This window comes from Leucoraja erinacea, chromosome 9, assembly GCF_028641065.1.
Source record: "Leucoraja erinacea ecotype New England chromosome 9, Leri_hhj_1, whole genome shotgun sequence".
NCBI classification, from domain to species: domain Eukaryota; kingdom Metazoa; phylum Chordata; class Chondrichthyes; order Rajiformes; family Rajidae; genus Leucoraja; species Leucoraja erinaceus.
In genome coordinates, this window is record NC_073385.1 from 23,846,541 (window position 1) to 23,869,145 (window position 22,605).

Here is a 22,605-nt window from a genome sequence, read left to right on the forward strand (position 1 = left end):
AACAGCCATCCACCATTACTCTCTGGTATCTCCCATTCAGCCACTGTTGAATCCATCTTGCTACTCCACCATTAATACCCAACAATTGAACCTTCTTATAACCTTCCATGAGGAACCTTGTCAAAGGCTTACTAAAGTCCATATGGACAACATCCACTGCTTTACCCTCATCAATTTCCCTAGTAACCTCTTCAAAAAATTCAAGAAGATTAGTCAAACGTGACCTTCCAGGCACAAATCCACGTTGACTATTCCTAATCAGACCCTGTTTATCCAGATGCTTATATATATTATCTCTAAGTATCTTTTCCATTAATTTGTCCATCATTGACGTCAAACTAACAAGTCTATAATTGCTAGGTTTACTCTTAGAACCCTTTTTAAACAATGGAACAACATGCGCAGTACGCCAATCCTCCGGCACTATTCCCGTTTCTAATGACATTTGAAATATTTCTGTCATCACCCCTGCTATTTCTACAATAACTGTAGATGGTTATGCATGCAACCATATATGTAACTACCTCATTAGCATATCGTCCCTCCCACATTCTATAGTATAACTGTAGTGTCTGCATGTTCCCTCCCTGTTAGGTTCCAGTACGTGTGTAGACCAGTTGTGGTTAGTACTGGAACGTGTGTTATTAGTGTTTGAATAAAGACCTAGTTAAAGGACTATGGACAACGTCTAGTTTCCTTTACATGGTGTCAGAAGTGGGATTACATTTATCTTGTAAGTGTGTGCAAGGATGGCTTCGTCGTGTCGCAAGCACTCCCCGTTAGTTTTTGATGCTGACATCGCGGAGCGATGGGAGACGTTTGTAATGGACTACAATCATTATGTGAACATCGCACACCACAATGACTCTCCTGCTCTCAGAGCATCCTTGCTGCTGAATCTCGCTGGTCCGGATGCCATGAGGAGAGCTAACTCGTTTGAATACCGTCCAGCAGTTATGGACGTGGCTGACCAGGTTGTTGAGCCTGCTGAATCTCCTAACGACCCTGCCTGTCTACTGAGAAAGTTTACGGAGATCTGTGACCTGCCTTCAAATCGAATCTTGGAGCGAACACGTTTGTTCTCCCGCAAGCAGCAGCCTGGGGAGCCGGTGGAATGTTTCATTGCTGACCTCCGCCACCTGTCGCAGCGCTGTCGTTTTGGTGAGTTACGTGACGAGCTCACGCGGGACATACTGGTTAATGGAATGCTTGATCAAAAGCTGCGAACTGATTTAATGCGGAAACCTGACCTCACGTTAAATGAAGCTGTGCATGCCTGCAGGCTAGCTGAGGTCGTTACTCCGGTCAGTGGGGAGAGAGGTTCTGGGAACTGCACCATCGCTGTGGCTACTCTGTCCGTGCCACGAAGGGCACCTAGCAATTCCAGACCACAGTTTCGCCCCCAGTTTGCCCCCCGCCCCCAGGGTGCCAGAAAGTGCTCTAATTGTGGATATGGTCACTTGCCACAGGCTGCTTGTCCTGCTATCGGAAAAGCCTGTAACTACTGCAGAAAGCTTAACCATTTCGCGTCCGTTTGCCGTTCCCGTGGGAACGTGGCTCAGCCACCTCGCCAGGTGCTCAACAATCTCCAAAGGATCGACAATGTCCTTGATTCTCAGCTCGAAGAGGATTCCGCCCTCGAGTCTGACTCCAGCATTTCGATGGGGGATGCTAGTGTTTACGCTCTGCTGCACAACCAGACTCGCCTCCCCGATCCATCGGTGCTAGTCACTGTCAATAACAAGACCTTCACAGCGAAATTGGATACTGGAGCGAAAGTCTCTGTTATTTCAACAAAGCTCTTCCACAAGATAAGAAATAATGAGCAACTGTCTGCTGATCGATCGGTGCTGAGAGCCTACGGTGGGGAGGAGCTGACTCCTGTGGGGAGGGTAACTTTCCACTGCAAGCTACAGAAGACATCTCGTGATTTATCGTTTTTTGTTTTGGACTGTGATTGTGTGCCTCTGCTAAGTAATCAGGCTTGCCAGGATCTGGGCCTGGTCGCATTTGACAGTACTGTCCATGAGGTGCGGGTAAAGTTAGACCCCGTGTCCGAATACCCCGATCTTTTTGATGACAAGTTGGGGAAGCTACCTCTCGTATACAAGATTGCCATTGACTCATCTGTCACCCCAGTGTGCCGTCCGTCTCATAGGGTTTCGTTTGCAATGAAGGACAAGGTCAAAGCTATGCTGGACAAAATGGTGAACCTGGGGGTCCTGGAAGCTGTCAGCGAGCCCACCAGCTGGGTGTCCACCATGGTCGCAACCATGAAGAAGGGCAAGAACGAGATTCGGGTCTGCATCAACCCGAAGGACTTGAATACTGCCATCAAGAGACCACACTACCCTATGCGGACTGTCGAGGATGTAGCTGCCCAGGTGGGCCAAGCCACCGTGTTTTCTGTTCTTGATGCCAGAAGCTCCTTCTGGCAGATTCCTCTGCACAGCAAGTCGTCCGACCTCACTACTTTCGCCACGCCTTTTGGGAGGTACAAGTTCCTCAGAATGCCTTTCGGGATTAGCTCCGCCAGCGAGGTTTTCCAGCGCTCCATGGAGCAGTTGTTTGCCGGGCTCCCATGTGCCATCATTGTAGATGACATCCTTGTGTACGGCCGGGATGTCGAGGAGCATGACCGTAATCTCCGCCGGGTCCTCGACCGTGCTCGTCAGATAAACCTCAAGCTGAATCCCTCCAAGTGCCGGTTCCGGCTGTCTGAGGTCTCTTACGTCGGACACATTTTCACCTCTCGGGGTCTGAAGCCCGACCCTGCCAAGACTACGGCTATTTCAGAGTTTCCTGCCCCTGTTGATGTTGCAGGTCTGCAAAGGTTTCTCGGGATGGTGAATTATTTGGGCAAGTTTATCCCGCGCCTCAGTGAGCTAAGTGCGCCGCTGCGCCTTCTGACCAAGAAGGAAGTTGCCTGGTCTTGGAGCCCACAGCACCAACTGTCTTTTGACGCTTTAAAAAAGCAGCTGATTGACACTCCTGTACTGCGATTCTTTGACCTCAAGCTGCCGATTGTCGTGACCTGTGATGCTTCCCGTTTTGGCCTCGGTGCTGCCTGCATGCAGCTCTGCGAAGGTGATTCTCTGCTGCCTGTCTCGTTTGCTTCTCGCACAATGACTGACACGGAGCAGAGGTATGCTCAAATCGAGAAGGAGCTCCTGGCTGTGGTGTTTGCCTGTTCGAAGTTTAGGGATTTTCTTTACGGTGTGCGGTTCACAGTCGAAACGGACCACCAGCCGCTGGTTACCATACTTAATAAGCCCATTCATGCTGCCCCGGCCCGTTTGCAGCGGATGATGTTACAGCTGCAACGTTTTGAGTTTGACATAGTGTACAAGAAGGGCACGGAAATGCATGTTGCTGATGCCCTGTCGCGGGCGCCTTTGTCCTCCTGTGTACAGCATCCATATGAACAATCTGATCTGCATGTCCTCAACGTGAATTTCGTCCCGTCGAAGCAGTTCCAGACACTGATTGAGCACACCGCTGCTGACTCTGATTTGCAGCAGCTGTCTGCTGTTATTCTGCGTGGTTGGCCCTGCAAGCCACACTCCCTGCCTGCTGCCGTGAGGCCGTTCTTCCTTGTTCGGGACGAGCTTGTACTTCGGGATGGTATTGTCATTAAGGGTCACAAAGTGGTTATTCCTGCCTCGTTGTATGACGCCTACTATACTGCTGCACACTCCGGGCACCCGGGTGCAGACGCCACCGTTGCCCATGCCCAAGGGCAATACTATTGGCCTGCTATGGCCAAGTACATCAAGGCTCGGGTTGCTGCGTGTGCTGCTTGCAACTCCACGGCCCCTCACCATCAACGTCAGCCCCTGCTACAACAGCCGGCACCTGAAATGCCCTGGTCTTCACTGGCCGCCGATATCTTTGAGTGGCGTGGGAAGAATTATCTGGTACTTGTTGACTCATATTCATCTTGGTTTGATGTGGACCTTCTTCCCACCATCACCTCGGAGATGGTCATCAGTAAGCTGCGACGTCACTTTGCCACGTTTGGCTCTCCAGTGAAGCTTCAAACTGACAACGGCCGGCAGTTCACTAGTGCTGAATTCGCTGCCTTTGCGACTAAGTGGAACTTTGCCCACTACACTAGCAGCCCGGAGTTCCCTCAGAGCAACGGGCTGGCAGAACGTGCTGTGCGCAGTGCTAAGACTTTGTTGGAACAGTCTCGTTTATCAAATTGTGATTTTTACCAAGGACTTTTGAATTTGCGTAATGTTTCTCGCGATGGGGTTTTGGGTTCTCCTGCCCAACGGCTCATGTCTCGCGTCCTCCGTCCTCCTATGCCTATTTCTCAACAATCCCTGACTCCTGTGGTTCGTTCCCCTGAGGCGGTCCACCGCCGCATCTCTCATCGCCATGAGATCCAGCGTCGGTCTCATGACAAGTCTTGTCGTCCTCTACCTTCCCTCTCCGCGGGCCAGGTGGTTCGCATGCAGACTCCTACCGGTTTTTCCAAGCTTGCTACTGTTGTAGGGCTGGCTGACTCCCCTCGCTCCTATTTGGTGGATTACGAGGGCACTGTATATCGTCGCAGTCGCCAGCATTTGCGTGCTGTCCGTGAGCCTCCTCCACCGATCCCTTTCCCGTCCACATCCACTCCTTTACCTGTTTCTCCCCCTCGGGCTATCCCATGTGCCCCTGCTGTCATTCCTGCGCCTACCCAACCTGCTCCTGTGAAACCTGATTTCGGCTCTCCTGTTCTTTCCCCACGGTCCTCTCCTGTCAGTTCTCCTTCTTCGTCCTCCCCTTCTAGTTCGTCTTTTGCCTCGCCGGTTTCTAGTCCCCGACCTGCGTTACTGCCTGTTCCGTCCCCCCGATCTTCGCTGCCTTTGCCTTTGGGAGAGGGGAGTGAGGGTGGTGTACGGACCCGCTCTGGCAGAGTTGTGCGGGCCCCTGATCGGTATGGTGATTATGCTTAGTTTGAGATGTTCACTGACCATTATTGTTATTATATGCAGGTCTGTATAATTGCCTGCTGCTGCTATTTATCTTACGGGAAGGGATGTAGATGGTTATGCATGCAACCATATATGTAACTACCTCATTAGCATATCGTCCCTCCCACATTCTATAGTATAACTGTAGTGTCTGCATGTTCCCTCCCTGTTAGGTTCCAGTACGTGTGTAGACCAGTTGTGGTTAGTACTGGAACGTGTGTTATTAGTGTTTGAATAAAGACCTAGTTAAAGGACTATGGACAACGTCTAGTTTCCTTTCCTCAATGTCCTAGGGAATATCCTCAGGACCTGGAGACATATCCACTTCCATATTTTTCAAAAGTGTCAGTACTTCTTCTTCTTTGAATCCCAAATTTTTTTTGTAGATTTTGTGCAGGACTGTGGGTAACCATAGCCTGATGTTCCATGGCTGGGTTATTATCAAAGGGAGATACGAGGAAATGTCAGAGGTGACACCTGGCCACCACAAGTGTAGGTCAGTAAATAGATCACAACAGCACCGTATCAGCAGTCAATATGTCAATATCGGGGTTGATAAATGGTTCATATTAACCAGATAACGTAGTTTACATTTATCCCTAAAGCCACCCTGGTTTTTATCCTATCACAGACATCCTCCACCCTTGCCCTCTTAGCGCAAAACAAGCTTCTTTTGTCTCCCTCTCAATTTTTGAAGGTCCTGGACCTAAAATGTTAGCTGTGTTTTTCTTCCCACAAATGCAACTCGACTTGCTCAGTATTTCCAATGTTTTCTATTTCTAATTTAGGTTTCAGATAAACAGGTTTTTATTTCCATTTTCACTTTAAATGCATGTCCCAAATGTTGTTCAATTTGGTACACCACTGATCCATTTGCCGAGGATAAATGGTAAAAGGTAATCAAAAACTGGTTTCTTTGTCCTGGTTTGACTCAATGCCACAAAGCTACACGGGCCTGTATTCAAGGTTGGCTGTGTGATGATACTCTCCTTCATGAATACCACTAATGCCTCATCTGGTGAGTATGTCCTTCAGTTGGAGATTGTATCCAAGGACTGTGATGGAGAAGTGTTGACGTACAAGCTGTGATTCTGTGAGTATAACTACAGTGCCCACCATAATGTTTGGAACAAAGACCCATCATATATTTATTTGCCTCTGTACTCCACAATTTGAGATTTGTAATAGAAAAGAAAAAAAAAAATCACATGTGGTTAAAGTTCACATTGTCAGATTTTAATAAAGGCCATTTTTATACATTTTGGTTTCACCATGTAGAAATTGCAGAAGTATTTATACATAGTCCCCCCATTTCAGGGCACCATAATGTTTGGGACACAGCAATATCATGCAAATGAAAGGTCATGTTTAGTATTTTGTTGCATATCCTTTGCATGCAATGCTTGAAGTCTGCGATTCATGGACATCACCAGTTGCTGGGTGTCTTCTTTGGTGATGCTCTGCCAGGCCTGTATTGTAGCCATCTTTAGCTTATGCTTGTTTTGGGGACTGGTCCCCTTCAGTTTTCTGTTCAGTTCAAGTTCAAGTGAGTTTATTGTCATGTGTCCCTGATAGGACAATTAAATTCTTGCTTTGCTTCAGCACACAAAACATTTACTACAAAACAGATCATTGTGTCCCTATACCGTAATATAAATATATACACACATGAATAAATAAACTGATAAAGTGCAAATAACAGATAATTGGTTATTAATAATCAGAGTTTTGTCAGAGGCAGGTTTAATAGCCTGATGGCTGTGAGGAAGTAGCTATTCCTGAACCTGGTTGTTGCAGTCTTCAGGCTCCTGTACCTTCTACCTGAAGGCAGCAGGGAGATGAGTGTGTGGCCAGGATGGTGTGGGTCTTTGATGATACTGCCAGCCTTTTTGAGGCAGCGACTGCGATAAATCCCCTCGATGGAAGGAAGGTCAGAGCCGATGATGGACTGGGTAGTGCTTACTACTTTTTGTAGTCTTTTCCTCTCCAGGGCGCTCAGGTTGCCGAACCAAGCCACGATGCAACCGGTCAGCATGCTCTCTACTGTGCACCTATAGAAGTTAGAGAGAGTCTTCCTTGACAAACCGACTCTCTGTAATCTTCTCAGGAAGTAGAGGCGCTGATGAGCTTTCTTGATAATTGCATTAGTGTTCTCGGACCAGGAAAGATCTTCAGAGACGTGCACGCCCAGGAATTTGATGCTCCTAGCATATAAAAGGCATGCTCATTTGGGTTCATTCGGGTGATTGACTTGGCCACTCAAGAATTGACCATTTTTAGCTTTGAAAAATTCCTTTGTTGCTTTACCAGTATGTTTAGGATCATTGTCTTGTTGTAGAATCAACTGCCGGCAAATGAGTTTTGAGGCATTTGTTTGAACTTGAGCAGATAGAATGTGTCTATACCCTTCAGAATTCATTATGCTACTATCATCAACAGTTGTATCATCAATGAAGATAAGTGAATCCGTACCTTCAGCAGTCATACATGCCCAGGCCATAACACCCCCACCACTGTTTCACAGATGAGGTGGTATGCTTTGGATCTTGGGCAGTTCCTTCTCTCCTCCATACTTTGTTCTTGCCATCACTCTGAAATAAGTTAATCTTCGTCTCATCTACCCATGACATTTTTCCAGAACTGCTCTTTTAAGTACTTCTTGGCAAACTCCAACCTGGCCATCCTATTTTTGCGACTAACCAGTGGTTTGCATCTTGCAGTGTACCTCTGTATTTCTGTTCATGAAGTCTTCTGTGGACAGTGGTCATTGACAAATCCACACAAGACTCCTGAAGAGCGTTTCTGATCTGTTGGACATGTGTTTGGGGATTTTTGTTTATTATAGAGAGAAGTCTTCTGTCATCAGCTGTGGAGGTCTTCCTTGGCTTGCCAGTCCCTTTGTGATTAGTAAGCTCACCAGTGCTCTCTTTCTTCTTAATGATGTTCCAAACAGTTGATTTGGTAAGCCTAAGGTTTGGCTGATGTCTCTAACAGTTTTATTCTCGTTTCCCAGTCTCATAATGGCTTCTTTGCCTTTCATTGGCACAACTTTGGTCCGCATGTTAATAAACAGCAATAAAAGTTTCCAAAGGTGATGGAAAGGCTGGAGGAAAGACTAGGTGCTGAGAGCTCTCTTATACCTGCATTAAGGCAATTAAACACACCTGAGCAATTACATTCGCCTGTGAAGCCATGTGTCCCAAACATTATGGTGCCATGAAACGGTGGGACTATGTATAAACACAGCTGTAATTTCTACATGGTGAAACCAAAATGTATAACAACGGCCTTTAATAAAATCTGACAATGTGCTCTTTGACTACATGTGATTTTTTTCTATTACAAATCTCAAATTGTGGAGTAGAGGCAAATAAATAAATGATGGGTCTTTGTCTCCAATATTATGGAGGGCACTGTATGTTCAGCTGTTGCTTGACATGTCTGAGGGACTGCTTTCCTAATTGAAATACTAGTCCCAGATGTTCATAAATAAGACTGAAGTTCATTGGCCTGTGAGCAACTTTGTAAGGTCTGAATTTGGTGTCCAGGTTGATATGGGTTCTATTACTTTATAAATCGATGGTGAACTTCATTTCTGGAAATGGTATTGCCAAATGCAGTTGTGAAAAATTGAGAACAAAGGTACAATCATGGGACAACAGAATTGTGAAGGATCAAGAAGAATCATGGCAATGATTTGTTTGTAGTTTTACTTAGGGTCAATTTTGCATTATGCAGGGGTGGAGAGGGAGCACAGTGGCAAAGCAGTAGACTTGCTCCATTACAGTGCCAGAGACCCAGGTTCAATCCTGTCTACGGAAGCAGTCTGTATGGAGATTGTAAATATCCCTGTGCTCACATGGGTTTTCTGAGTGCTCCGGTTTCCTCCCATACTCCTAAGACGTACAGGTTTTAAAGTGGCTTCTATAAATTGTAGATATTGTCCCTAGTGTGAAAGATAGTGTTAGCGTACAGGGTGATCGCTGGTCTGCGCAGACTTGGTGGGCCGAAGGGTCTGTTTCCAAGCTATGTCAAAATATGGAAAGTTTTTGGAATGCAATGAAATTGTTCAAAAAGAGAGGAAATCGATTGGAAGGTGGACACTGGGTTGCTAGATAGGAGGAGTTAAGTGTTTTGTATTGGCTGATAGAGGTGGATATTTTGAAAGGGAGGGAGACAGTAAGCAAGAAGAAACCACGTATAATGTTGTCAAGAGAGGATTGGCAAGGGCTTTAACTACATAACACTTTGTCCAGCTACATAGAGTCATAGTCATAGAGTGATACAGTGTGCATACAGGGCCCTCGGCCCAACTCGCCCACACCGACCAACGATGTCCCAGCTACCCTAGTCCCATTTGCTGGGCTTGGCCCATAACCCTCCAAACCCGTCTTATCCATGTACCTGTCCAACTGTTTCTTAAACAATGGGATAGTCCCAGCCTCAACTACCTCCTCCGGCAGCTTGTTCCATACACCCAGCACAATCTGTGGTAACCCTCGGATTCCTATTAAATCTTTTCCCCTTCACCTTGAACCTATGTCCTCTGGTCCTTGATTTCACACTCTGGGTAAAAGACTGTGCATCTGCCCAATCTATTCCTCTTATGATTTTGTATACCTGTATAAGTATCTTCTGATTTACTTAGCAAAATTATCAAAGATAAGTTTAATTGGAAATCCAAAATAGTCCTGCATTTATCCATTAAAATTACATTGAGAGTACTTGCTATGACTTAGAATCAAACGTTTTATCTTACAAACTTGTTCTTACCTTGTGCAGCTAGACTAGCAAGTTGAATTCCTTGTTCTAACGTGCAAGATATGTGACCTTCTAAAATATCTTTCTTCAATTGAAGATAATACTGGTATCTGCGCAAACAAATTGCAGTGCTTCATGTAATAACGTTCCACATTTCCTAATCACAGCAGGAGTTGCATATCTTTTCCCTACTACAATGATGCTATGGTCAATAAATACAACCACGCCACCAGCTGAGATCATGCAACTCAAAAGAACAGAACTTAAACTTGGGGCTTGCAAGATTTTAATAACACCAAGATGTAGGTTTAATTTCCAAGAGCATATTAAGGTACATTTGGTTCCAAATGCATTGCTAACATTGACAAGTATCATTAGTGGACATTCAACATTAAAGGAAGTCTATTCTTTAAATATTACAGCATAATAAGTTACTCAGTTCAGTCTCCGCCAGCTCCCCATTCACCTACAAGTATGGCTCAACAAAATATTCTTTCATTTGCCCGTGCAATTCCCTTCACAATATAGAATATACAATTGAAGTGAAGTCACTCTTCCATTCTTCTAACCATTCTAATTTTTTTTTTTCTGCAACCGTTCTGGAGAAAAGTGCATTACTGTATAATTATACCAAGGTAAATGACTCCATTTTTAATTTTGAACCTGCAACTGTTGTATGTAATATACTGAGTTTTCTACTGAATAATCAAATATGCTCATGAGATAATCAATATTAATTGAAGCATCAACTTGAAATCAAATTGAGGCACTTACTCAAAGCAGCTTCTCGAGCAGAACCCTAAAGGTTGCCTACCTTGTAATCTCCTGTTGGAGCTGTATAATAGTTGGCACATAGAATACCACACCAAAGTAAACTGTAGGTTCAACGGCATATTTATCTAACTGCTTTTTAATAGGCTTTTCCAGATCCAGCCATCGTGATTGATTTTGTTTGTTGTAATACCAAAGGCTGAAGTAATTAATCTGTAGAAAAGAAATAATAAAACTTAATCAACATCTAATACATTGGAAGTAATGTAAAATGAAATAAAATTGAAAATATTTTCAACTCGCGCGGTCTGAATTGCTCACTGGTTGATTTTAATGGAAAAGTACTGCCCCAAAAGATTTGGAAAGAGTTTTGATTTTCTTTTGCAAATCTCTAATAAAATCTGATTCATCAAGGCATAATTTTTAAAGTGCTTTTGAGATTTAAAAGTTTAAAAAACAAACAAATACCATCATTTTTCAGAAAGATTCAGATATGAAAAGATGAGATGTAAAGAACTAAAGATGGCCTAATGAGTATGCAAATGGTAACAAGTCTTTGACAGTTCTATCCAAGTTTTGAGAACACAGCCAACTTATTTTTTAATTCTCCCCACTTATTCTGTGGGCAGAGCTAATATTAGCCACCTCATTACATCTACTTTACACCCACACTCCTCTACAATGAACAATGTCTCACTGGGATAAATGTCCCAATATTTTCTACTAGAGGGATCCTTAAAAATAATATTGGGTTTACTTAACCAAAGTATGCAGCAAGTCCTACCATAAATTAGGGGTAACATAGTAGCACAGCAAGTAGAGCTGCTGCCACACAGCACCAAAGATCGGGGTTCGACCCTGATCTCGGATGTTGGTTGTGTGGAATTTGCACATTCTCCCTGTGACTGTGCGGGTTTCCTCTGGGAGCTCAGTTTCCTGCCACTTTCCCAAAGACGTGTGCGTTTGTAGGTTAATTGCCCCTCATGCATAGTGAATTAATGAAAAAGTGGACAAGCATAGAACTAATGTGAACATATTATGTTGAAAATGAAGCAATAATTAAAAATAGAAGTCTGACATTATGGTCCTTGCTATGCAGATGTTCCAGGAATGAGTGCAAAGTCTAAGAGATGACGTTGAGATGGGAGACGAATTGCAGTGGATCAAAGCTGTCTGGGAGACTGGAGTTGATGTGCACTCTTGACCAGCCTCTCAAGGCACTTTATGATGGCAGACGTCAGAGCCACTGGACAGTAGCTATTCAGGCACGTATCCTTTTTTTTCTCTGGCACCAGGAAGATAGTTGTCTTCTTGAAGCAGGTAGAAACCTCAGAATGGAGGAGAGCAGGGTTAAAGATGTTCATAAATACTTGTGCTAGCTGCTCGGCGCAGGTTCTGACGACACAGCCGGGATTCTATGTGGGCTTGTCACTTTAAGAGTTCATTATCGGGAAGGCTGATCCGACATCTGCGACAGTGATCATGGGTACAACACCCAAGGCTGTCAAGTCAAGTCAGATTTATTCGTCACGTGCACAATTAGGTGCAGTGTAATGAACTTGCCAGCAGCGGTACAATTTTTAAAAAAAAGAACACACAATACACAATAAAAATTTAACAAATACATCCACCACAGCATTCATCACTGGGTTGGCCAGATGTGCAGACAAGGTAAGTCCTGAATCGGTGCTTCCCTACCAGAGACCGTGGCTTCAAGATGGTGTAGGCTGCAAGCTGGCGGTCGAAGATCTAAAGTCCCCGCCGCGCCGCAGCCAGAAGCACCGCAGGCCGCAGGTCCGGCGGTCAGAGCTCTTCTCTAGGGATCCCCGGCGTGGTATCCTACTCTGGATAGTAAGTCCCCGCTGCACCCGCGGTTAGAAGTAGGCCGTGGGCCAGCGGTCGGAGCTCTTCTCCCCCGGGGTCCCCAACGAGGGATCCCAGGCTCCGGATGCCGCGCCAGCTTGAGCTCCGCAGACTGCGGCTTCAAGCTGCCGCGGGCCAGCGAACGGAGCGCTCCCTTCCGGCGAGGGCTCGCCCGCTCCGTGATGAAAAAGTCTATGCTGCGTCCGCTGCTGGGGTCTCTGGGAAAGGCCGCACAGATCATTTATGTTAGGCCACGAGGGAGGCAACATGGAAAAAGTTGCCTCTCCGTGGAAGTGACCAAAGCGGTTTCCCCCATACACACACACATTGCGACTTACTAAAAAAAGAAAAAAAAGTTGAAAAAACGAACACGCTGCTCGCAAGGCAGCCGGCTCGCAGCACCAACCAACATTAACACACATAGGGGGCGGCTTAAGTTAAAAAAAGAAAAAAACAGAATGCAATGTTGGGTGGGACATGTTGACAGTTACTCTGCTAACAACTTTGCAGCCATTATAGCTTGCAAGCACTTGCCAATCAACTGATGTAGGGGGGAGAGTCTGTGACTCTAGTCATTCCACCAACACAACTAGATTTCTTGTCCAGGATGGATCAAAATGTAATTACCTCAGAATAGGAACAACTTGTCAGTCCTTAGGGTTTCAGATTGAGGCTACATGTTGACAGTTAGGTCTTTCAGCCAGCCCTTCTCTTTTTTCTCTTCTTCATCAATTACACTAGCGTGCTTCTTCATAGCCTTTACAAAATTTTGAGATTTAAAAAATCAAGTCTGCCCCATCAGATCAAGCTGTTTAATTTGTTTTTCATATCTCAAGTATTCTGTTATGACCATTTTCATACTCGGAAATTAGCATCTTGTTCTATTTTTGGACATTACAAAAAAGCTCATCTTGGATCAACAGGCATTTCTTAAGGAAAAGATTAACATTTTTAAATAGCCTAAGTGTCCAAAGATTATTCACAAATAATTCACAATAGAACATGATTTTTATATCTAATTTACATTAATTTATAGGCCAAATGATCAATTGCTGTAATTAAATGCCCATTTCGGCTTTCTAGGGGTTCATGTGGAGCGCCGGGTTTAACTGTTGACCTAGCGCTGGATTAGTGCCCACTTGTCCGAGAAAAATCCTGCGGGATATAAAAAAGCCCAAAATGAGCTATTCGTTATAGATAATTTGCCGCCACTTTCCAAGGTACATACCTTTAGGCTATAACTAGGTTGCGAGATGAAACAGTAATTTTAAATCTATTAGAACTATATTATCGAGGCCTATAAAACTAATAATACCTTTTGCGACCGGGTCTTGCAGCGATTTTTCGTTAATGATTTACTAGGCTGAACATGTGCGATTAGTACAGCCTAGTAAAAATCGCGTTTTAAACCCGCCCCCTCCAAACAGCGGCAAAATCGCGGGCCTGGCTGAGGGCAGATTCCCAATGGCGATTCAGGTAGGTTTTGTAACATACCTACTTCCCACCATATCTCCCAGCCCCCTATCTTTATCCCCCTCACCCACGTGCACCTCACACTAGTTTCCCTTTCACTCCCATTCTGCTTACTCCTCCACTCCAATGTCCTCATCTGCCACCACTCCCCATTCAGTTCCATTCTTTGCCTTCCTTAGCAGATTGTAGAATCTGCAGCTTTGTGTTCTCCACCTATAACCTATGAGCTTCTGTCACTATCTCCCCCCTTCTAACAATTAACTTCTGCCAATTAAACCTTCCTCAAGCGCATCCACCTATAACTTGCTCCTTCCACCTCTTCATACTGGCTCAAAACAACAACTGGCTATTTCCCTCCTCAGATGCTGTCTGACCCAGAGTTCCTCCACCAGGTGCTCTTCTTTTTTTTTGCAAAAAATTCCAGTATCTCTAGTCTCGTGCCACCAGCAAACCATCCAACCAGTTTCTAAAATGTATTTTTGGATGAACACAAGTTAGGCGTTCATATAATGGAGACAAATTGTGAAATGTAGGAAAGAACTGCAGATGCTGGTTTAAACTGGTACAAACTGTAATAGTTCCACAAATACATGTCATTTAAAAATTACCGCTGTTAAAACCCATTTAAACTATGCTCCCCACCCACATTTTAACACGATTCTTTAACTAACCAGATTATCAAGGTTAATTTTGGTATTTACATATTCCTTTTCAGGCTGGAGGATCAGAAGACCATTTTCACATCTGTACTTGGAACACCATAATTTCTTCCTGTTTCACGCACCAAAGATCAAATTACACGTATTCAGAACATTATGACAGGCACTGTGTGTTGTGTATGCAGCACTTAATAAACAAAAGTATACAATGACAGAATAGAGTCATAGAGTGATACAACGCGGAAACAGGCCCTTCTGCCCAACTTGCCCACACCGGCCAACATGTCCCAGCTCCACTAGTCCCACCAGCGGGCATTTGGTCCTTATATCCCTCCAAACCTGTCATTTCCATGTATCTGTCTAACTGTTTCTTAAACATTGGTGTAATTCCTAAACTTACTCCCCCCCCTAGTCTGGTTCAGGTAAACACCGAATACGAGCACTGGAAATCCAACTCTCTTTATTGTGCACAATATTAATACAGGTGCACAACCTTTTATCCGAAAGCCTTGGGACCAGACACTTGTCGGATTTCGGACATTTTCGGATTTCCGAATGGAAGATTTTTAGCGTAGATTAGGTAGGTAGCGCAGGCGGCTTGAAAAGTCTGGAGCGGCTGCCTCCTCCCCAGAGACCGGGGAATCATTGTAAATCATTGCATAAATGTTAGTCAGTTAGTTTGGAGGGATTTTATGTGGTGGTGGTGGGGTGAAGGGGGAAACTTTAATTCTTAGTCCCCTACCTGGTCGGCGACTCCCAACATCGCGGATCTGGGGGCTCCGTCCGGCCGCGGGCGGCGCCGGTTGGAGCTCCGACCCCGGCAACTCTACCCCTGGCTGCGAGGCGCTCCAAATCCAGCGCCGCCCGCATCCGGACGCCCGCAGCCCCAGCTCCGCGAATGTTGGGAGTCGGCGGCCACAGCGCTCCGGAGCTTACCGCACGGCGACCCGGTAAGGCATTGCCCGCTCCCCGCTGGTATCCCAGCGCTACGACGCCGCCGACTCCCAACATTCGCGGAGCTGGGGCTGCGGGCGTCCGGCCGCGGGCGTCGTTGGATTTGGAGCGCCTCGCAGCCAGGGGTAGAGTTGCCGGGGTCGGAGCTACAACCGGCGCCGCCCGCGGCCGGACACCCGCAGCCCCAGCTGGGAGCTTACTGAACGGCGACCCGGTAAGGCATTGACCGCTCCCCGCCTCTCCAACCAGGTAGGGGACTAAGAATTAAAGTTTACCCCTTCACCCCCTCACCTCACCACCCCCCCCCCCCCCCCTTCACATAAAAGCCCTCCTAACTAACTGACTAACATTTAAGCAATGATTTACAGATGTTTAAGTGTCTCCCCGGTCTCCGGGGAGGAGGCAGCCGCTACAGTAGTACAGACCTGGGTTGACCGTGGGTCGTTTCAGGTCAAGTTTGGCGCCAAACGCGAGCTTTGGTGTGCAGACGACATCCTGGAAAAAATGGCCGGTTTTCGGAGTTTTTCGGTTTCCGGAACTCCGGATAAAAGGTGGTGCACCTGTACCAATACCATACCTAGTCTAATACCGCGGGTCCGATCCTTGTCTCTACTCACTCGAGCTCAACAGCCTCGTGCAAATAGAACACACACCCGAGAAGATCTGCACACCCCAATGTGCTCCCCACTCTTTTATATCCTTACAGACACTTTTAGTTGTATAGTTTAGGTTTACACAAATTTTACGTCAATCTGACCATTTCTGGACGAACAGACAGGTTTGGTGAAAAAGACATAATAGTGAAAAAAAGGTAAATGTCAGTAAAGGTCTCATTAACTAAAAGGGATAAGAAGAAAGGAGAAAGTTTAAAATGTGTTAAACTTGCAAGCAGCAAAGTATCTCTAAACAGATAGAGGTAACAGTGTTGTGGTGGTTAATTGAGGGATGGAACGGAACAACTATTCAAACTCACAAGGTCATATCCTACTACAGTACCTAAGGAATTTAAATTTGGTTAGTTAAATAATCCACACCTTAATTAAAACCGTCTCAGCACCATGAGACCGTGAAAACACTATTATTGTACAAACATATCCTGGTCACTAATCTCTCAGGGAAAGAAACCCAATGCCCTCACCAGTCAGGCCAACTTGTGACCAAAACCCACAGAAGTGCAATTAACTGGAAATAAAATAAAGACAGAAAATGCTGGAAATATATTTGGGTCAGTCAACATCTGTAGGAAGGGATCTGGAGATAGACACAAAATTCTGGAGTAACTCATCAGGTGAGGAAGTATCTCTGGAGAAATGGAATAGGTGACATTTTGTGTCAAGACCTTTCTTTAGACTCAGTCAGGGGACAGGGAAACTAGAGATATGAAAAGGCACAAAGAACAAATTAATTAAAGGTATAAATTAATAGACTGGTTGACAACCAAGAACAGGGTGGTGACGACTGGACAGCTCGGAAAGACGGCAACCGGGGCGGGTTGGCAGCTCAAACCGCATCTGAGAGGAGACCAAATCAAGCTACAAACTAATGGAAAAATACCCCCAGGGGTGCCCGAGAGAGGGGAGGGGGAAGGATGAGCAGCCGAATTTGACATTTGACGGATCAAAGGCTAACGACTAATGGGAATGGATAAACGACTAAGAGTATGAAATGCAGATGTGAAAAGGTCTGCAATAATAGCTGAGGCCTGAAGATTCGCCAGACCCAGGTGAAGTGTTTGGAGGGAGAGGGAGTGTTACAACGCACAGGTATTTTACCTGGTGAGACGCAGGAGGAGTCGGGCCCGGAAGCACACCATAGAGCTGAAGACGCCAAGTGGTACAACTAGTCCCTCAGAACAGCTCCGGAGAAGGTTCGAGTCAAATGGCCACAGGCCTGCAAGACAACAGCCTGGCATCAGTTCAACGAGGAGCTGGAAGCAACAGCAAAGTGAGGCGTGGACCGAAGGCTGCGGACGATGATGACAATCATCACTAGCCTAGTTGTGGAAAGGTTTGGAGCAGTGGAGGAAGCCTGCCACAGCAGCTTTCACCATGAACCAAAGAGCAACAAAGATCCACAAAATTTAGCAGGAGCTGAAGTCCATCAAGAAGCAGTACAAAGAGGCCAGTGAAGAGCACCGTCCCCCCTTGCCTGAGCTTCGAACCATCCGAGGAAGAAGCTGCTGACCCTCGGTAGATTGCGTGGCACAGAAGACGTCGGAAGGAAAGAGCCAAGAAGCGAGCATCCTTCATAGCCTTTCAGAGGTTTAAGCCAGGAAAATCAAGGTCATTGGTGCTGAAGGGCAAAGTCATGGACAGGTTCCGATTCAGCATTGAACGGCCACCAATCCCAACTGTCTCTGAAAAGCCAGTGAAGAATCTTGGCAAGGTGTTTAACAGCAGCCTGAAGGATACAACATCAGTCCAGGCAACCAATTAGGAGCTGGAGAGCTGGTTGAGAGCAGTGGACCAGTCGTGGCTTCCCAGTAAATTCAAGGCGTGGATTTACCAGCATGGTATCCCGCCAAGGATACTCTGGCCACTGCTTGTCTACTAAGTCCCAATTTCCATCGTAGAAAGATTGGAGAGGAAAGTCAGCAGCTTCCTCAGGAGGTGGCTGGGACTGCCCAGGAGCCTTAGCAGCATCGCCCTTTACGGAAATAACATCAAGCTCCAGCTGCCCATGAAGTCCCTGGAGGAGGTTTAAGGTGACTCGGGCCAGAGAGGTGATGCTGTACAGGGACTCCAGCGACCCCCCAGGGGTGGAAGATTGCAACCTTCACGTGGTCCGCCCTGTTCGACTAATGCAATCAACTCGACGTGCACAAACAGAAGATCAAATAGAACAAGTTGTCCTACAACTTTAGGCTGTGCATGCCACACAAAAGAAGAAGCAGTGAACCACAAGATGGCTCAGGCAACGGTGGAGGTGAAAACTGGGAGGAAGTGGAGAGCTGGCGAAGCCGTGCTACAAGCGGATTCTCGGATACGCCACAGTCCTGATGGGAGCAGTGACTCGGGGAAGAGCTGGTCTGGGGTGTCCTGCTCAGCCCATCAAACCTCTTCATCTGGGGCAAAGCGGAAACTCCGGATTGCCTGCAATGCTCAGGCAAGGGGATGATTGAGCACATCCTGACCTTCCGCCCACAGGCTCTTGGGCAGGCCAGGTACACCTGGCATCATGACCAGGTTCTTAAACCCATTGCAGAAACCATCAGCATGGGAATCAGTAGCTGCAGACGAGCACGCCCCACCACCCAGATGATCACCTTCGTGAAGGCCGAGTGCAGCTGCCAAGAACCACAGCAGCCAGGAATCTGTCAGGAATCCTGGCGACTACACAGGACTTGCAGCTTTCTGTAAACCTGGTGAAACAGCTGAAGTTCCCACAGCACATTGCCACGACCACCCTGAGGCCAGACATCCTCCTGGTCCTGGAGGCGACCAAAAATATTGACTTGTTGGAACTGACAGTGCCGTGGGAGAACTATCTGGAGGAGGCCCATGAGAGGAAGAAGACAAAGTACGAAGAGCTGGTCATAGCATGCCGTAAGCAGGGCTGGAAGGCAAGATGTATGCCCATCGAGGTTGGCTGCAGAGGTTTTGCAGGGCAATCGCTCTACAAAGCCTTGAGTGCACTGGGCATCAACGGAATGGAGAGAAGAACCATCAAGAACACAACAGAAGCAGTGGAGAAGGCCTCGAGATGGCTCTGGATCAGGAGAGGAGGTCCATGGGAAGGAGCGAATGCCACCTGAACACAAGTCGTGGTCTGATCAACCATGGCTGGGTCGCCTGGGTGAGGGTGTCTGATGCTGAAAGACCCGAAACAACCAATGACCCCAGGTTACATCACTGATGATATGTTCAGAAGCATCAAGAGAAGTATTTTATCAACCTGCAAAAGTACAAAACAAAACCAGCAATGATGATCGAGGAAAGATAGACCCCACAATGGTCCATTGTTGGTTGTGGACGAGTGGATACAAACAGTGAAACTAAGCAGGACGACAGTGAAACTAGTAAGACAATTAGGGTAGGTGAGGGACAAAGAGAGAGGGAATGCAAGGATTACTTGAGGTTAGAGAAATCAATATTCATACCACAAGGTTGTAAACTGCCCAAGTGAAATATGAGGTACTGTTCCTCCAATTTGCATTTGGCCTCACTCTGACAGTGGAGGAGGCCCAGAACAGAAAGATCAATATGAGAATGTGAAGGAGATTAAAGTGTTTGGCAATTGGGAGATAACATAGGCCAAGGCAGACTTGTCCAGCGAAATGATCGCCCAGTCTGCACTTGGTCTTGCTGATATATAGGTGTCCACACCTAGAACAACAGATACAGGAGATGAAGTTGGAGTAGGTTCAAGTGAACCTCATCCTCACCTGAAAGAATTGTCAGGGTCCCTGGATAGAGTCGAGGGAGAAGGTACAAGGACAGGTATTGCATCATTTTGTGTCTATCTTCGGCGTAAAACAGTATCTGCAGTTCCTTCAGATACATTTTGGTTCTAGGAAGGGAAACAGAGTTAATGCTTCAGGGTGAAGACCCTTCATCAAAACCAGGAAAGAGAAGAAAAACTTGTTAAACTGCAGGCTGGGTGGGGAAGGAGTAATGTCTCTGATTGGATAAAACAAGATGTTAAACTGTCAACAAGTTATCTTGTCAACACAAGTCCCCATAGTTGCCTTGGTTTTATCCTATCAGACAGTCCAACACCACCCCCAACTTTCCCCACAACTTAACAACTTATTTTCTACTTACTTTCTTATGAAGGGTCTACATACTCTAAATATTAACTTTTGTTCCCTTGCAAGAGATGTAACCCGACCTGTTAAGTATTCCCAGCATTTTCATTAAAATAAAACTGGATTAATAATTTTACTGCACCCTAGATATCAGATTTGGACATGACAACATTGATTGCATTTTACCTCGTTGTAAGTCCAATGAATTCAAAATCCATTACCAAATGAACTTAGTAACTCCTTCGCTGATCAAACTTGATCAGCATCAGACAGCGTGAATCAACACAAAGAATGAAACTACATGTTCTTAGCCTCACCAATATACTTGATGACCATGTATATGTTCATAACAATATTGGTAAAAATGACCATCGTAAAGTTCATGTTGAGATAAAGACCTCTTTATACCAAGGGCACATTCTATGTTGTGTAAGAAGGAACTGCAGATGCTGGTTTAAACCGATGATAGACACAAAATGCTGGAGTAACTCTGTAGGACAGGCAGCATCTCTGGAGAGAAGGAATGGGTGACGTTTCAGAACGAGACCCTTCTTCAGACTTATGTTGTTGGGTGGTGTTACCATTGTGTCAAATGAGGTAGATTCAAAATAATTCTGGCAGCAATAAGCCTGTTATGCATTAGGCATTGTACATTATAGCAGCAGCAGAACTGTATTCTATCACAATCAACAATAGCCTGGGCCTTCGATCTCCTTCATTTACAGCTAACAAACATGGGAACAAACCTTGGTTCAGATGTGCAAATATGGGCATATCAGCATATATTTAATCAGGCATATATAAAAATTAATCTGGCAAAGCTACAACACACCACAATGTGTGTTACAGCAAAATTATATCCCACATCCAGATCAAAGTCTTGCCATACTACATCCAGTCATGAACAATTTCAGGCTATCAAACATTGAAGAGGGGGAAGAAACTTCCAGAATATCTTATGTTCCAGTTAGTCATGCTCCAAACAGCTAATACCAAAGACTATGCATGTTTCAAACATCTTCAGTTGGAAATACCGTGATTGGCCTACTTCTGCTTCCTCCCAAGGTTCCCAGCACAAAAGCCAATCTTAACCTAATTGCATTCAACAACCATAAAATGGTTTAAACATTGAATTTTAGAAAAGGCAATGGGATGATATCTCAACTCTATTAGTTTAGTTAAGAGATACAGTACGGAAACAGGCCTTTCGGCCTACCAAGTCCATGCTGACCACACACACACACACACACCAACCACCACACACACACACACACTTTTAACAAGCCAATTAACCTGGAAACCTGTACGTCTTTGGAGTCTGGGAGGAAACCAGAGCACCTGGACAAAACCCACGCATCACAGGGAGAATATAAAAGCTCCGGATAGACAAGCACCTGTAGTCAGGATCGAACATGGGGTCCTTGGCGTTGTACAGCAGCAACTTTAACTCCCCACTTAAGACAACTCCAGAACTAGCCATGGTTCGAAGCAACTTGTTCCAGCACAGTCACAAAACCACCACCTATCCAGGATTGTAGAAAATTGCCTTGACGCTCCTGTCCATATAGAGCAGAAAAAAGGATCGAACCGGGTCTCCGGCGCTGCAAGCGCTGTTGAATTGCTACTGGAGTTAGCGATACTATTTCTCTCTTCTCCACTGATCCATGCAGAAATCTCGGCAGTGACAATCTAATGAATCACGGTCCGGTCACCCTCAGCCTGTGTGTGTGGGTTCCATTCTCACTCGGGCTGCCCTCCCGGGTTATACAGGGTTATTATACAGGGGCAAACCATGCACCCCTCTCTTGCATAACCACAGGATGCAGATTTGTGACCGGAGTCTCACTACTATCCCTGTATCCTCCTGAGTGTCCCATCCCTCTCCGGGAGCAGCCGGAGATGTCCGGGGTGCCCCGGAGCAGTGGCAGCCCCAGGCTTACAGCCAGCACGGAGAAGAAGTGCTGACTCCAGCTCAACTCCTGAAGAACCCGTTCCCCAACGGGCCGGGGACCGTCAGCTGCACCTCTCGCCTTATCCAGTGGCTGTCGGTTAACCCCTTGGTGACGGCAAAAGCAGAGCACCAGTCATCAATGGGGATACACACAAAATGCTGCGGTATCTCAGCGGGTCAGGCAACATCTCTGTAGAAGGGTCTTGACCCGTAATGTCACCTATTCCTTTTCTCCAAAGATGCTTGGTTCTAGGTATGTTGCAAAGCCTACCTGAAGCGTCGTTGAAAATCTGCCCCAGCCCGTGTGTGTGATTTTGGCGCTGTTTTGAGGGGGCGGGTTTAAAACGCGATTTTCACTAGGCTGTTGCAATCGAAAATGTTCAGCCTAGTAAATCATTAACGAAAAATCGCTGAAAGGCCCCGTCACAAAAGGTAATATTAGTTTTTATGGCCTTGTATAAT

General features: G+C 45.9%; 1 protein-coding gene across 6 annotated transcripts in view; it reads right to left on the reverse strand.

The window, feature by feature from the left end:
- Positions 1-22,605, reverse strand: part of ptpn21 (protein tyrosine phosphatase non-receptor type 21) — an 83,474-nt gene that overhangs the window by 39,662 nt on the left and 21,207 nt on the right. For all 6 annotated transcript variants that reach the window (XM_055640349.1, XM_055640345.1, XM_055640347.1 and 3 more), the window contains 2 exons: positions 10,540-10,709; positions 9,738-9,835 (listed from right to left, as the gene is read on the reverse strand). In XM_055640349.1, the coding sequence (XP_055496324.1) occupies positions 9,738-9,835; positions 10,540-10,709 (268 nt within the window). The remainder of the gene's footprint in view (positions 1-9,737; positions 9,836-10,539; positions 10,710-22,605) is intronic.